At 35.6% G+C, this 16,103-nt stretch overlaps 1 protein-coding gene across 3 annotated transcripts in view; it reads left to right on the top strand.

Annotated features, from left to right (window-relative positions):
• Positions 1-15,807, top strand: part of CDH18 (cadherin 18) — a 389,486-nt gene extending 373,679 nt beyond the window's left edge. The window contains exons 11-12 of one of the 3 annotated variants that reach the window (XM_037063042.1): positions 6,303-6,554; positions 15,109-15,807. In XM_037063042.1, coding sequence (XP_036918937.1) covers positions 6,303-6,554; positions 15,109-15,599 — 743 coding nt within the window. In that variant the 3' untranslated portion in view covers positions 15,600-15,807. The remainder of the gene's footprint in view (positions 1-6,302; positions 6,555-15,108) is intronic. The other 2 variants (XM_037063044.1, XM_037063043.1) reach the window with 2 other exon arrangements.
• Positions 15,808-16,103: the final 296 nt, after the last annotated feature.

Here is a 16,103-nt window from a genome sequence, read left to right as displayed (position 1 = left end):
TGTGCCTTTCCTGTCTTTTTCATTATTTTAACCCCCGTTGGTTTGTTTGACTTGTACGTACCTTTTGCAGAGAGGTTTGCCTGACCGTCCCTCCTCTCACGTGCTTGTGTCGTTCTGCTACGCACAGTGACAGCAAAAGGACAGCTGACTCATACTCAGTGAGCACACATAGACAAGTAGAAAAACAAAATAAAATTGTGGCTACCTTTACCATTTCTTGCCACTTGGTTTTGCTTTCTATTTTATTAAGCACTTCTCCCTAATCCTTTCCTTTCTCAGAACCACAGTGCTATGGAGATCATCTATCTACTCTGCCCTGTGCCTGCAGACAGGGGGGCCTCAAAGAGTTTTTAAAGAGGGTTGATGTGTTATAAAGCTCTCTAAGAATGGAATGTAAATGCCTTTAGTGTCTATAAATTTAGTGTCTCTAAATTTAATTTCTTCTATTTTGATTCATCCATTCCCTACAAAAATAATAATATTTGTGTCAGCTAAAGTTCTATGACAGTAGGTAGAATATCTTTTTATTGTTGTTGTTGTGTGTCGGTTTTTTGCACACTGGTTTATCTGTATATCTCTCCCTTTAAATTATATTATTGTATGTTTATAAATAATTTTAGACTTGGGGTTGAATTTCTATTTTAAAAATTTCTTTTTTATTCTTTATCCCCTTCTCCACCTCATATTCAATACTTATTCAAATTTGTGTGATTCATGAGCAGATTTGCTGACAGTCCTCAAGACATATATTTTTGTTTTGTATATATTTATGTTATTTTTAAAATGTCTTTACTATACAAAGTCATGTATGCACAGTTAGACATAATTGATACCAAAGAAGTAATGAGCAGTTTCAACTGTGGTTTTAAAATGTCGGTAATGGATGTGTAAGCTTCCTTACAGAGAGATGTTTTCTGGCTGTGAGTGGAGCAATATGGCTCAAAAGGAAATGGCAAAATCAAATTAGAAAAACTACTATGTGGCAACTGATAAAAATGGATATGAATAGATTGTTTACTAATCTCCTTTACAACATCATCCAATTTCTCTATATACTTGGTGAATTGATTAAGATGGTTATAACTATTCTGCCCACATTATTTAGGAATCTGAAAGCAGACACCTGAGACAGTGGTTGGTTGTGTTTATCTGGGATTTAAAAATTATCAAGGAGGAGTGTGACAGATGGTCAAAGGAATGACATTCCAGGGTGCAAATGAGAACCTAATGACAGATTGGATCCTGAATCTGTGGTTTGGCAAAAACACAAGTGAGAGCAGGAGGATATTTACAAACTTAAATGAGCAGGCAGGATCAAGAGTCTAAAAATTGAGATTAGGTCAAGTCTAAGTTTAAAAGAAGGGGAAGTCAGTAAACATGAGAGAATGATTAAACCTTTAGTGAGGAACATGAGGGTATCATGCTGTTGAGTATTGCAAGATATATTAGCTCATTTTGGTTTTAATTTCTTAATCCATGTCAACATAATAAGGACACTGTAGTGGAAGACAAGTTCTTGCTGAGTATAGTTCTATTCATTATTTATCGAGCGCCTGTTATTTGAAAGGAGCTTTGCAGCAAAGCAAAAGAGCACTGTTCATGTATGGTCTCTGATGATAGTAAAATTGTAGATGCATCTTACTGCTGCTACAAGGCTAGAAAAAGTGAAAACAATGTGAAGCCTACTTATCTGTCTGGTAGAAGTTAATGATTCTATTTCTGACTTTTTCTTCAGAAGCATTTTTAAAAAGTCCAACTAGAGATCCATATCTGAAAATCTCAATTGTTTCTGCTATGCAGATATATTTGTAAATACTATTTTATTTTTTAATTTTATTTATTTATTTATTTAAAATATTTTATTTATTTTTAGAGGGGAAGGGAAGGAGAGAGGAAGAGAAATATCAATGTACGGTTGCCTTTTATGCATCCCGTGCTGGGAACTGGCCCGCAACACAGGCATGTGCCCCGACTGGGAATCGAACTGCGATGGTGTGGTTCTCAGGCCTGTGCTCAATCCACTGAGCTACACCAGCTGGGGCTATTTATTTATTTTTAGAGAGAGGAGAAGGGAGGGATAAAGAGAAGGAGAGAAGCATCAATGTATGGTTGCTTCTCATGTGGCCCCCACTGGGAACCTGGCCTGCAATTCAGGCATGTGCCCTGATTGGGAATCGAACTGATGACCCTTTGGTTCACAGGCTGCACTCCATCTACTGAGCTACACCAGCCAGGGGTGTAAATACTATTTTAATAGTCTTCTTGGCTATGCTTGAGATAATGTATACCTTTACACTTGTATCACCAAACAAGGGTTCTGCTGAAAGACCAGGGGTCTATGAGTGTCTAATAATTTAAAAGTTTTGGAGAACACACAGTTTTAACAATTTCCAAGATGTAAGGTAATGTTATACTTCAATATAGAATTTGGTTTTGCTTCAGGAATTGGTTTTCAAAACATGCCTTATTTTAACTTAAACTGTATTACTGTTTGCAAAAGTAGAAATAGAAATTAGAATCTTTCAAGATTATTCAAAATACCAAAAAAGAAAAAAAACATTGGAAACAGTCTGATAATTCCAGAAAATGATATCTGAATTCCAGAATCAGTGGGCAACTTGTATTATGTGCAGCCTTCTGTTCCTATAAAGTTAAAGATAGTGGACGTATAACTGCCCAACAATATACTTTGCTATAAATATTCTTGTGGAAAGTCCCCACAAAATTGTCAATGATAAAATTCCTGCAATTATTATAGCTATGAAAATTAACTTTAGTAGTACTGCTTTTCAAAGGACTCCAAATTTCATTTTTTTTTACGATTATCACAATGTGACCACATGAGTCAAATACCTATCAGTCTCCCTAGTTTCTCCTATATGCACCCATATCCTTTTCGAACAAATCAAGTAATGGGATATGTAACAAAATAAAAAATTCATTAACATCTATTTTGAAACATTAAAACATGTTCAAAGCTATTTCTACATTACACTGAAGATGCAGTTGCTGTTACGTTCAGGGCTATATTGATTATATTCATAAGGAGAGTAATTACTAAGAAACTTTGCCAATTTTTTATGGACACTTTCTGAGATGTTTTGGTTGCCTAAATCTATAAGTGACATGTAGAATTTTCACATTCTTCATATGATAAATTTTCCTCTTTTCCCATCTCAGTTAAGTTCTCCTAAATGCATACTCCACTGGGCTAGAACATCACTTTTAAAGTAGGAAACCCCAAAGCAAGCACAGTGTTCTAAAGAAATCTTCTCAATAAAGAGGCGCATAGAAATTCCATACATTCGTTGAATGTTTCATTTGGCCTCCCTACGACCATCTTCCATATATGATACTTTTCAAAGTTTATAATCTAATACACATCTTTATTTTAAATGTCCTTGTTAATTTAAGTTCTTGTTCTGGTTTTTCAAAATCTCCTTAAATCCTAACCCAATATATTAGATATATTAACTTGGCTGCCAAGTGTTCCGTAAGCTTCTGTCTTCATCAAAAACTTGTGAGAAAATTAAGAACCAAGATTGCGTATACATTATGAGAGATGGTCTTCGATTTGACACTGATAATTAGCACTTCTCATCTGCAGATGTTCTAGCCTGCCGTGATTTGGCTTTATTCAGCTCATATTAATTTTTTTATCTATTTGGAAGTCATAGAATACTTTCATTAATACTTGGTTTCTTTTGTGAAACAAAGTTTAGAAATTGTTGTTGTTCTTTTCCAATTTTGCAGTTTCAGCTGAGCATATTTTGTTCTCTGAGTATATTATATGCATATATACCTACATATATGTATACATTTATATGTGTGCATATTTGTTATCTCATTTCCTTCATTTTAGTTAAAAGTTTTCTTTTCAAATTTCAGTAAGCCTTCTGAGAAGTACATTTTTCCCACTTCTGGTGAGGTATTCAATTGTCAAAATCTCATTATTCTGTTGTGCTAATAAGCCTTTCTAGGTGGGCAGCTCTCCACTTCCTAAATCCTTTTTTTTTTGTTTAAGTGAAACCTTCTACTAAAAAAAAAATGAAGAACATTTTTATACCTTCATGTCTGAAAGTTTTCTATTTAAGAACATAAAGTGAATTATAAACATACTCTCACTTTCTTGTTTCTGATTATGTTTCTGATTGCATTTTCAATATGTATTCTGAAAGAAAATATACTTCCAAATTAAGAATATGAGTAGCACACTAGATCAGAGACATTAAGGAAGTCCCCATCTACCAGTCCATGTTACCACGTCATTCCACATGCAACTTTTCATGTTTACCTAAACCACAGACAGTGCCTTGCATCTCTTCTTCAAAGGACCAGCAATGATATTCTTAAACATGTTTGAGCCTGTGATACTTGCTTTATAGCTCTTCCTAAACTAAAGAATTGTACATGTAAGTAATTGTATATTAATCATGATAGAACACCCTACAACTAATGGACATATTTCCTCAAAGTTCAGTTTTCTGGAGGGAGAGAGAACTTGTGACTCAATATTGTTATACAACACATATGATGCAATTTCTCCTGCTCTCCATTCTCTATTATGAAACCTATTTCAGAATAAGCAATTGTTATATTTTTATTACTCTTTTGTCAGGTAAAAAATGTTTTTCAGGTCCTTATCAGATTATTCATTTATACTCTAGAACAAATCTTTAACAATTCATATAGCAAGATCTGTATACACACACACACTCACATATATATGTATATGACACACATGTAAAATTGTGTATGCATATAGATTATATGTAATTGATGTGTTTTATTATTGTATTACATTGATATTTGGAAAATCTACTGTGTGTCTATTGCACTAGTTTGACAATATGCAATAAGAAATATGCGCCTGTAGAATATTTTATCATGACTGTCGCAAGCATACCATATGTCATGACATTCCAATTTTCAAAATAAAAAAATAAACATGAAAACTATCCCTAAATATAATTATCTAATGATTCATTTAGTGCTTAGCAAAAAAATAATTAAGTCCCAGGCTCTGTTCTCTGGGAAGTGACTCTGAACTGAAGTACAGAGTGTAAGATATTTCCTAAGGTGTACCCTTGGGATCAACGTCTGTGGGCACCAGTAAAAGGAAGGAGCAGGAAGAGTGAGAAAGTGAGCTGCCATGCAATTTTACTGCTTCTACACTGACCTTGTGGGAAAGCTGGGGAACTAAACTTGCCCTTCAATATTGTCTGCATTCAGAGAGAAAGGCTCAACCTTTATGACTTAGTAGTAAAGATTCATTGATTCTGTGCTACTCCAGAAGGCAGTCATTGTGCCAGCCAGCAATCTACAGCCAGGACAGCAAGTCTCTCCATGCAGGGGATCTGAGCAGCACATCTACCTGTGCACCAGGAGGGTCTTTAAACTAACAGACATAGAATGAGAAGTAACAATGCTAACATAATGGTGTACCATGTGCGCCTGAGGCTATCGATTCCAACTGGAAGTGTGTACTGGTGGAGAAGAGGCAGTATGACATTATGACATTTTGGTTTTGAGCAAAGTTCTGGAATGCGTTGCAGTTGTGTTCTGGTCCTTCACTAGCTCTGTGATTTTGACCAATTTATCCTCTGGGACTCATTGTCATTATTTTCAAGTTATTATTTATAGTAAAGATGACATCTCCTAAAATGTAAGGAATTTAACATTGTCTCCCTTACAGGTTCCGTGGATTAATCAAAATATATCATGCAAGCATGTACTGTAGTACATAGCATTTAAAAAGCATGTAAAAATACAATGAATTATTCTTTCACCCTTGACTTTTCTATAAGGTGCTTGCTATAACAAGAGTGTTTCAAATCACAACTAAGTCTAAAAAAGTTTATCAGTTGATTTGTTCTCTTCATAAATATTTATACCGGAGGATCATAAACTTTTTGGTACATCAATATAATCTAAATAGTCTGCCAAAATGTAGATGTGCATTACTATAGCATATATTCAGAGTCACCAGGTTTGGGTTGGGGACTTCTGGCTCACCCCCAAATGTAGGGTCTGTTTATTTTTCCCTCTTCTGTCTTCCACTATTTGCCTTCTCTTTTAGTTTGCACTCGATTAATGATCCTAACAGGTTCCTTAACTTGAGAACCAATATTAGTTACTGTTTAATAATTGCCCCTTCATGTTCCCTTTTCCCATTTCATAAACTAAAGTAAATAAATAAGTAAATAAAGAAATCGCACATGCCCATTTTATCCACTGATGGAATGTGAATCTTCACTGGCGGCGTTACTAAGTACATTTTGTTTTGCTTATGTCTGTCATAGATAACACAGCCAGCATTCTGACCAGGCGGAGGAGATTTAGTCGCACTATGCAGGATGTGTATTATCTCCCCATTATGGTCTCTGATGGTGGAATCCCCTCTCTCAGCAGCAGCAGCACCCTCACCATCAGGGTTTGTGCGTGCGAGAGAGACGGGCGCGTGCGGACCTGTCACGCTGAAGCGTTCCTGTCCTCGGCTGGTTTGAGCACAGGAGCCTTAATCGCTATTCTTCTGTGTGTTCTCATTCTCCTAGGTAAGTCCTTCTAAATCCTCACGTGGTGTGATGGCGATTCGGAATGTCTCCTACAATGGCCAGCACTGCAGCGGAGAAAAGAGAAAGATGGAGGGAAGAGAGATTTTGACAAAACTTAAGAGACAGAAATGCATAATGTGAATAACAAAGCATGGCTTCAAAGATTTCGTTTTCATCAATATCTTTCTCAATATCATAATTAATCTATAAGTAATATGATTCAAAAGTAATTAAAAAGCATTAGTTCTTTAATTTCATCCTATCACAACCTCATTGGTAGCTGCTATTACTATAAACTTTTTAATTGCTTCTTCATACAAGACAGCAAATGGAGATCTTTATGACAAGAAAAAGAGATGTAAAAAATATTTCTGCTTTATAGTGAAAAGTGAAGCTATATTTATTTTTCCATTGTGTCCTCTCCCTTCTACCTTTCTCTTAGCAGCCTTATCTTTTCATCACTTTTTGGTACTGTCCACACACACACACAAACAAACAAACAAAAGCAGCACAATGCTTTGGCGAGACAGAGATATTCTTGAGAGGAATGTTTCTCATTTTCTTTCTGGGATAGAAGAAAAATTATTTGTACAAAGGGCGTGGAGAGCAAAGCAGAATAAAGCTGAAAAGTAGAATGGAGACTCAGGGAGTGGTGAGATACTTGGAGGCTTTGTTCTCGGAGAGTTAAGAGCGGAGGTGTCCAGTGACAGAATCGCATCATGAAATTTGCATCTTGGAAAAAGATCACTGAATGAAGTAGAGAGTAGATTTCATGAAGGTCAAAGAGCACCTAGAAGAAGTGATTAGGAAGAGAATGAAGCCTCTGGTTCAGACATAGCGTAGTTTGGACTAGCATACTTAGAGTGAAACTGAAGGAAGGTGGGTAATATCAAGATGTTTTAGGTGAAATCAGCTGTTACCTTGGATAATATGGTGCAGGTTCCTGAATGAAAGTATTCATATTTAACTACCAAAATTTTAACCAAAGTACCTAAGAATGCACTTGAGAACTGCAAAGTTAATAACTGCATGTCTGCGAACAGAAATTAATGTCTGTGATATAGTGTTCATTGTTGAAACTACTTTCATGGGTAAAAAAGAAAATAGCTGATAAAAAGTGATGTTGGATAAGTTTGATATATGGCTGATTGGAATTACATCAAAGACGACCTTTTATCTTTTACTGTATGTGCATCCTCATCTTCCCTGAGCTGGTGCACATCAGAAGTGCACTTTGGTAGAGTCACTACAGCTAGAGAATATAAAGAGAAAATAGACTAGGACTGATCTGTGATAAACTCCAATGTAGTCATTAAGTCAAAAATGATGAGATAACCAGGGAGAACAAAGGAAACATCAGAAAAGAAAGAAGAATGTAAGTAAAGTATAATGTCATAAATGTTGAAGGAAGAAAATGTATCAAAGAGGACAGACCATTCATTAATGTCAAAAGTTGTTCAGCGGTTAGGTAAACTATTACCAAAAAGCATCAGTTGCACCTAGCAACACAGAATACAGAGGTTTGGTGATTCACAACAAAATCTATTTCATTGCAGTTTTTTTTTTAAATAGGAAATGCATGGTGGGGAAAGAAATAAGAAAAATCAGGCTTTTTAGAATGTATTTATTTATTTATTGGTGATAATATATTAAGACATTAACTCATTACTTGGTTTTATCTTTGAAAATTAAAGCAAACAAAAAAAAAGTTCATATAAGCAAACAAAAACAGAAATTAAACTAAATGAAACAACTATAAATATTGACCCCTCTAGGGTTTCTAACTTAAACCACAAAGTATAGAACTCAGTGACTTTAATATAAGTTCTTCCAAAGTCTTTATTCTGAAAGTAGTTCAATTGGAAGAGGCATGTTGTCTTTGATTTAAAAAAATCATTTATCATAAAACTATTTTCTATTAGTAAGATAAGACCATAAAAGTATTTGAAGATGTTCATGCACAAGTTCATTTAAGGTGTGTTGTGCAAAATAACATTTTATTATTTAATGAAACAATATTTTAATTTAATTTATTTTATCAAATTTTATCCACCCTTTGGGGTAAATAAGAGAACATTTCTAAATTTTATGCTATCCCTCAGCACTAATGAAACCAAGGTGCTATTTGATATGTTTACTTCTTCAATTTTTATTGCAATTCAAATGTGTTTTCACAGGTTTACCCAAAGGTTGCAGAATAATTTCTTAAACTTGGGTTTAAACAATTATTATTTATAATGTAATTTATATTTTCATGACATTTTAAGGGTTTTTATTGCTACTCAGAAGATATGTAACCAACAGACTCAGAATATAATCATTTGTAATTAAAAAATAATATCGGTTAAGGTGTGAGTTTAGAATTTTTAAGGAGTAAATCAACAACACCAGAGGTAGCAAAACTTTATTTTAGACATTGTAATTCTGAAATAACATTTAACCCTAAAAGCTAAACATATCATGAAATCAGTATTTAATACTAAAATATGTTTTAACTGGTATGTTTTTCTGGGGGGTGGTTGGCCTTGATTTGTATAAATTTAACCAAAGTTTTGTCATTAATCTATGGTATGAGCTTAGGAGACCCATTCAGTCTTTTGTTTCTATTTCTGAATCTGCGTAAAAAAATTGCAACTAGAAAGACCTTACAATCCCCAGTAAAGTGTTGTGGTGCTTATTTACGTTTTATTATAGGTTAAATACGATTCAGTATTTTACAGTATGTTCATACTCCATTTGTGTGCATATCGATTACAAGAAAATGGTGCTTGAAGACAAAAGGGCCTAAATATTGATGGTAGATGTATATATTGTGAGCAGGGATTATGCTCTGTCAGAATTACCTTTTTCATAGGAGAGAATTAGGAAGGAGCCTCCATGGTACAGAGTTTGGTGGGAGAGGAGAGAGTAGCTGTAGTTGGCTTCCCTTCCTTGCATCTGACATTGTTTTCCCAGCCTTACCCCACCACTTGCCAAAGAACCAGACAGCTGGCAGAGCAAACTTTAATCCCATTTGGCACAAGAAGTCATTGAATCTGGATCTGAATCAGACCTCTACCAGCTACCCTTGCAGTCCACACATGACATGTACGCAATGACGTAGATGAGCACACCAGCTACGTTGCTCCTATTCTTGGACGTACATTTCTTGATCAACAGAGATCACGGTGGATTTGGTGTGAGGGAAGTGGGGAACTGGGAGGCAAAGGTGGGATGGAGAAGGTGGGAAGGAGACCACTGTCAAACTGTTTCTCAGCAGAGCTAGCTTGGAGGACTTGGTGGGCTCGCCTTGGTTTGAAAAACGTTTCACTGAGAAGAGCCAATACCAGGTGTACCTGATGATGGAAGCTAACAAAGATAATTTCACTGATGGGGGCCTCCTCATTCTATAAAATTTAGTATAAAGGTATGATTGTATAAAAAGAATCAAGTGATATTTGGGGGTTAAACAAAAGGCCTGCTATGAAAAGTATGTGGGGGAAGTATGCTGGGAATCATTATACAATGTGTTCAAATGAAAGTCATATGACAGTTTATGTGATGAAAACTCAGAACCCCTTAAAACTAATCACGGGACTGAAAATATAAATAATACCTAGAAAAAAGGTTTCCCAAAGTTGAATTTGTTTTTGAATAAAACAAAGTAATGAGACTTAATAAATATACTTTAATATTCTTAAATGAAATATCATTAAGTGGGTTTATAATTCTGGCCCAACTGGAAGATAAAAGAGAAAAAGGGAAACACTAACTAAGAATAAAGTATTCATTAAAATAAAGACTTCTCAAAAATAATACCATTTTTTCATGTTTTAATCCAGTTTCTATAACCAAAATTCAAAATACCATAAATTATTCATAATTCTGAATAAAGAAAAACTAATTCTCTCTCATTCTCCCTCTCCCCTCTCTCCCCCCTTTTTACAACACCATGGCTTTACCATATTCTCTTTTCACAGCTCAGCCACTGTAAGAGGAGCTAGCACGTTTTCCATGCATGGTTGAGTAGACTGGTAGTGGAGAGTTACTTGAATATATTCATTTGCTTGTCAGTCTTTAAATAAGAATTTAATTCTCAAATATATATACATGTATAATTATTCACTCATCTTCAAACACATTTGGTCATGAGACTTTTTAGAAAACAGTTTGATTTTCAAGCATTAAATTTTCTTTCAATTAAAATTATGTATTTGGTATTATTAGTAGCCATAAACTGATTTAAAATGTATTTAAAACTGTGTTTTTACTGTGGCTACTGTTACTATGATGCATGAAGATTCACTTAGCTCAGTGTCATGTTGTCAGTTATGCAGAGACGATTCTTTGTCATCTACAAAGAATCTACTGTGCACCATCTACTCCAAAAACACCTCTCAAACAACCTTTTATGTAGTCATCAAAAGCACTTCTTATCATCCACATTTCCACCTTCCTCTCTGAGTTCATTTGAATTTGCCTTTAACTAGAACGAACATGTGTTCATATTTGTCCTGGTGTCCTGATGTAATTATAAACAATTTTTTCTGAGGCACCATTTCTTCCTCAAAATTGTCTCAGATTGTGTGATTAATTATGCTGATCCCTATATCCCTAAATCGAGGGATATTGGTCACTGGAAAATAACCACCTGTGCCTGGAAAGAGACACAAAAATATCAAAGGTCAAACTTAACCAGTATGTACATTTTTAATCAAAATATATCAAAAATGTCTGAGGTTTGGGGGAGCAAGAGAATATAAACTATTGCAATAGTAAGCCCTGCATTATCTCCTATATTTCACTAGGCAAATATGGTAATGATACTGGTGGAGGATGCAAATTACCTTCATACTTCGACAATAGTATTCATCGTGTTCTCCAAGGGTATTTATGCTTGTACATAAATACCCATGACATCAACCACCACTTATTTCAACGTAAGGGAAAATAACTTGATTTACTGACAAACATAAGAAATTTTACTATAGTAAATTAGGCAGTCTGTAGAAATAGCTGTTTTAATCTAGTACAGCCTCCTCACTTAATCATGAAGATAAGCGGAAATATATAGTGGATGATAAATCTAAACCTCTGAATATAATGAAGTGAGTTACTTGAAGATGTTACTTGGGCTATTGTATTACAAAAGTCTAGGTTGGATTTACACTAAAATAAACAATGAAGTATTAAGTGCACACCTAACTAGATGAACTGAAGTCTTTGTTCCAAAAATAAAGTGTTACATGAGAAAATATCTTTGAAGTACAAGCAACATGCCTGGGGCACTGTTTATTCTGCAGCATAGTGTTTGTGAAGCAGGGCTACACAGCACCAGCGTTTCATTTTCAGCTTGCTGGATGACCCCTTTACCACCTCCATGACACAAAGCTTCCCTGTGCCTACCACAGTCTCCCCTATTACATTTGTCCCCTGACTGTCAGTATCCATTTATTCCAACACTTTCCCAGATAATTCTCTGTTTAAAAATTCCTCCTCTTTAAAAATGCTTTGTCTTCTTTTTCCTTCACCCGCATAGGCTCCCACTTGCCTTTTCTTTGCAAAATCAGATTGCTCCCAATGTACCTTAGCCTCTCTTTTCCCCTATAGTAGTAGATTTCCCTCCTACACTTATTCTTTCCACTTTTGGCTTGAAATTTATTCCTCTTTCTATTTATTATTTTAAAGAAGTAAACACATGTACGTTATGATATCTAGTTTAAATACAGGCAAAGGTGATCTATATTGCTTAGAAGTATAAGTAAAATGGGCTAAATGCAAAAAAGAAGCAAGGAAACAATAAAGAAAAGACTAGAAGTTACTTTTTACAGGTAAGGGGTGAAAGGGCAGTTTCTAGAGTGCCATAGATGTTCTTAACCAAAGGGTACCTAACCTGGTGCTTTTTTTATTTACTTATTTACTTATTTATTTTGCTTTACAACCATTTGTTAAAGCTTGCATATAGTAGGGTTGTCGGATAAAATACGGCATACAGATATTAAAAAGTAAATAGAAAAAATACAGTATAGATTGATATACAAATTTCAGATTAAAATGTGTATTGGTAAAAGTGTATACAGACATATACAGTTACAGATATATTGCAGGGGACATACCTATACTATACACATATAGCATAAATATACCTATATCAATTATAATGATATTATAGCATTCTATAGATAGCATAAGCATGCCACATGCAATAATATTGGGATATATATTATAAATATATTCATTATATATGTTCCTATGTGTGCATCCCAAATATTGCATGGGACATAGTTACATATACATGTATGGTACACATCTATATATTTCATTATAAATTTCATATTATGCATATATGAATAAGGCCCCCAAACTCTGGAATTATTTTCTGGAGGTGGGACTCATCTGTATCAGTCTACCAGCTGGAGTTGCTATGAGAGGCTAGATTCAGCTTCAGTAATTTTTTGACTCTTTCAATGCGTTTGCCCATTTCATGATGGTCGATTTATGAGCACATCTGCCCAGAGTGCTGAGTGTTCAGCAGTTTTTTACCAAAAATGGCATGACCCATGCCCTACCCCACTTATTCACTGAATCTTGCCCTGAGTGACTGATTCTTTTATTTTCCCTGATGAAAAAAGTCCTCAAAGGGAAACATTTTGCCAGGGTGGAAAAAGTAAAACAAACAAAAATAGCAGAAGCACCAAAAGCCATCAAAACTTACTAGTTCAAAAACTGTTTTAAGCAGTGCAAAAAATGTCTTAATAGGTGTATTGCATCAAATGGAGAGTATTTTAAAGGTGATTGAAATTTAAAGATGTAAGAATAAATACACAATTTTATATACATGCATTCGATTTTTGGTTCCCCCTTTATATAATAACAAACATACATTTTTGCTGTTCATTTCAAACTCACACTCATTTTGATGTACTTTATTATTTGCTAATAGATAATACAACATGCCATATGAATGTACTTTCCAATTATTATATTGTAAAAATATTTAAAATACTAACAAATCTAATACTTACTGATGCGGACACCAGCCCGCAGGGTCTGTGTCATTATGGGTGAAATGAGACATTCACACGGACCACTGAGTGGTGGAGGAAAAGGGACAGCATGGCTTTTTCTCTCCAGGGGAGCAAAGCTTCTGCCTTTGGCCTTTGCCATGACAGGCCATTATTGAGTTTCTCCACACATTACATGATGGTCCTCATTTACTATGTACAGTTTGCTTCAGGTGGTTACCTTTTATAGAAAACAAAGGAACCAATGCTGCTAATCACATCACAGAAGAGGGATATTTGCAAATGAAAAGGACAAAAGTGGTTGAACCAGTTACACTCCTCCTTGGAAGGTTTAGCTTGGATTTTAGGGGTTGCAGTAAATGTTTGCCACTGGGGGCTGGGCCCAGGCCAGGCACAATGGTCTCCTACAATTTGCTATCATAAAGTCTGGCATATCATCAAGTAAGCAAGAAGAGAACACTTTATAGAGGTGAAGTAAAGGAGATTGGGTTATAGGACAAAGTAGTAGTGAGGGAATTCTTTCTATTTAGTAATGATTTAACAATCTCAAATAGAACGACTTGAAACCACTAAAGAGTGACCAGCACAAAGTACCCAAGACATATTTTTGTGAATCCATCTAATGGTTGCAATATTATTGGTGATAAAGACTAATCAAATCCATTGTGTTTAGCAGGTTACCCTGTGACACGTGTCATCTGGTCACTTGATTCCTCTTCTCGTAATTTTAAAATAATGAGGCATAATAACCCTTGATGTGGGAAGTCAGAGGTTAAGGCACAAGCTGTCTCACCAGCCGTTTGTGCGACCTCAGACTTAGATTGCAGTTGTGCATGTAATTGCTCTTGAGTCTCAATTTCTTGTTTTTAAAATGAGGAAAGCCCCGGTTCTGGTGTGAAGGCATTATGTGAAAAGAATGTGTAAACTGATAAAGTTCTGTGAAACCTAAATTGTATACAAATAAAAGTATACTTTTGGAGCTTAAGAGATAAATGTAATTATTACTGCATGATGTTTTTCTAAAGGAAAATGGGCAAAAGAGATTAACATGGAAAAATATTCCTGCTTTGGTTTCCAACAAAACATCCAAAGTAAAGGATTTATGGTGGAAACTCCCACCTGTTTTACAGAAACTTAAAACATTCTTCCTTTAGCGTATCTGCTCAGAAGGATTAAACATCTGTAGATAAACCCCCACACACCATGATTTATCTAGTCAGAAGTGCATATTGCTTTCAATCATCGGTTTTCCTGAGTGGCTATACAGCAATAGAAGTAGAGAATCCCAAAAGCATAAGCCTGGCACATGAGAATAGTATGGCACTCTAGAAAAGATTAAAAAACTCATAATGTTTTATAAATATAGTTTTTTGAAAACTCTTTGAGATGTTGAAGGGCCTCTAGGTGCCATTCAGAGAGTGCAGAGGTCAGGGTCATGCTACGAGGCAAGCCTAGATGGAGTGGACTTGACGACAAGGGTTGAAGCTGCTAATGTCAGACGTTCCTTCTTTTTTTTTCTAACTTTTCATCTTCTTTCCCTTTCCCCACAGCAATTGTAGTACTTTTTATCACTCTGAGACGTAGCAAAAAAGAGCCCCTGATCATCTCCGAGGAGGATGTGCGTGAGAACGTGGTCACCTATGACGATGAAGGCGGTGGGGAAGAAGACACAGAGGCCTTTGACATCACAGCCTTGAGGAATCCCTCTGCAGCTGAGGAGCTCAAATACCGGAGAGATATCAGACCTGAAGTGAAACTCGCTCCCAGACACCAGACACTGTCCACCCTGGAGAGTATAGATGTTCAGGAATTTATTAAGCAAAGACTGGCAGAAGCTGACCTTGACCCCAGTGTCCCTCCTTATGACTCTCTTCAGACTTACGCCTATGAGGGTCAGCGATCAGAAGCTGGGTCCATCAGCTCTCTGGATTCAGCCACAACACAATCAGACCAAGATTATCACTACCTTGGAGACTGGGGGCCAGAGTTTAAAAAGTTAGCTGAACTATATGGAGAAATAGAATCTGAAAGAACAACTTAGGGGGTCAGTTCTTGCGACATTCTAGAATTTGCTTCCTGAGCAAGTGAAGGCGTAACCTCAGCCATGACAAGGAAGAAGTGTGGCAACAGTACTTGGAACTGAGCAAGCTGTACGCAGCCACTGGAGAAACAAGTGCCCTTTTCATGATCGAAAGTGGGTTATTTCATTGAAAGAAAGTTAAAAAAAAGAAAAAAAAAAACACCAACAAACATAAAAAGCTATTGTTCCTTGTGTATATTTTTAATTGCTCAATAAAGTCTGTGGTACTGTTTAATTAAGAATACCTGAATTCAGCCAAACACTGATATTTGTTTCAATATTTGGTGATATTTTTCCCCAAACAAAACTAAATACAAAGGTTCAAAACCACTTACGACTGCTTTCTAGGAGTGGTACACATTGCACAATGAAACTCCCAAAGGTAATCATGATCTTTTTGTCCACTTTCCTGTGTGGACTCTTGAGACTCACACTCTGTGATTGTGACAGATCTCATTAGCTTTG

Source organism: Sturnira hondurensis, unplaced genomic scaffold (genome assembly GCF_014824575.4).
Source record: "Sturnira hondurensis isolate 20B ecotype Veracruz unplaced genomic scaffold, ASM1482457v3 Scaffold0014384, whole genome shotgun sequence".
Lineage (NCBI taxonomy): Eukaryota > Metazoa > Chordata > Mammalia > Chiroptera > Phyllostomidae > Sturnira > Sturnira hondurensis.
This window is presented reverse-complemented; position numbering and strand designations above follow the sequence as displayed.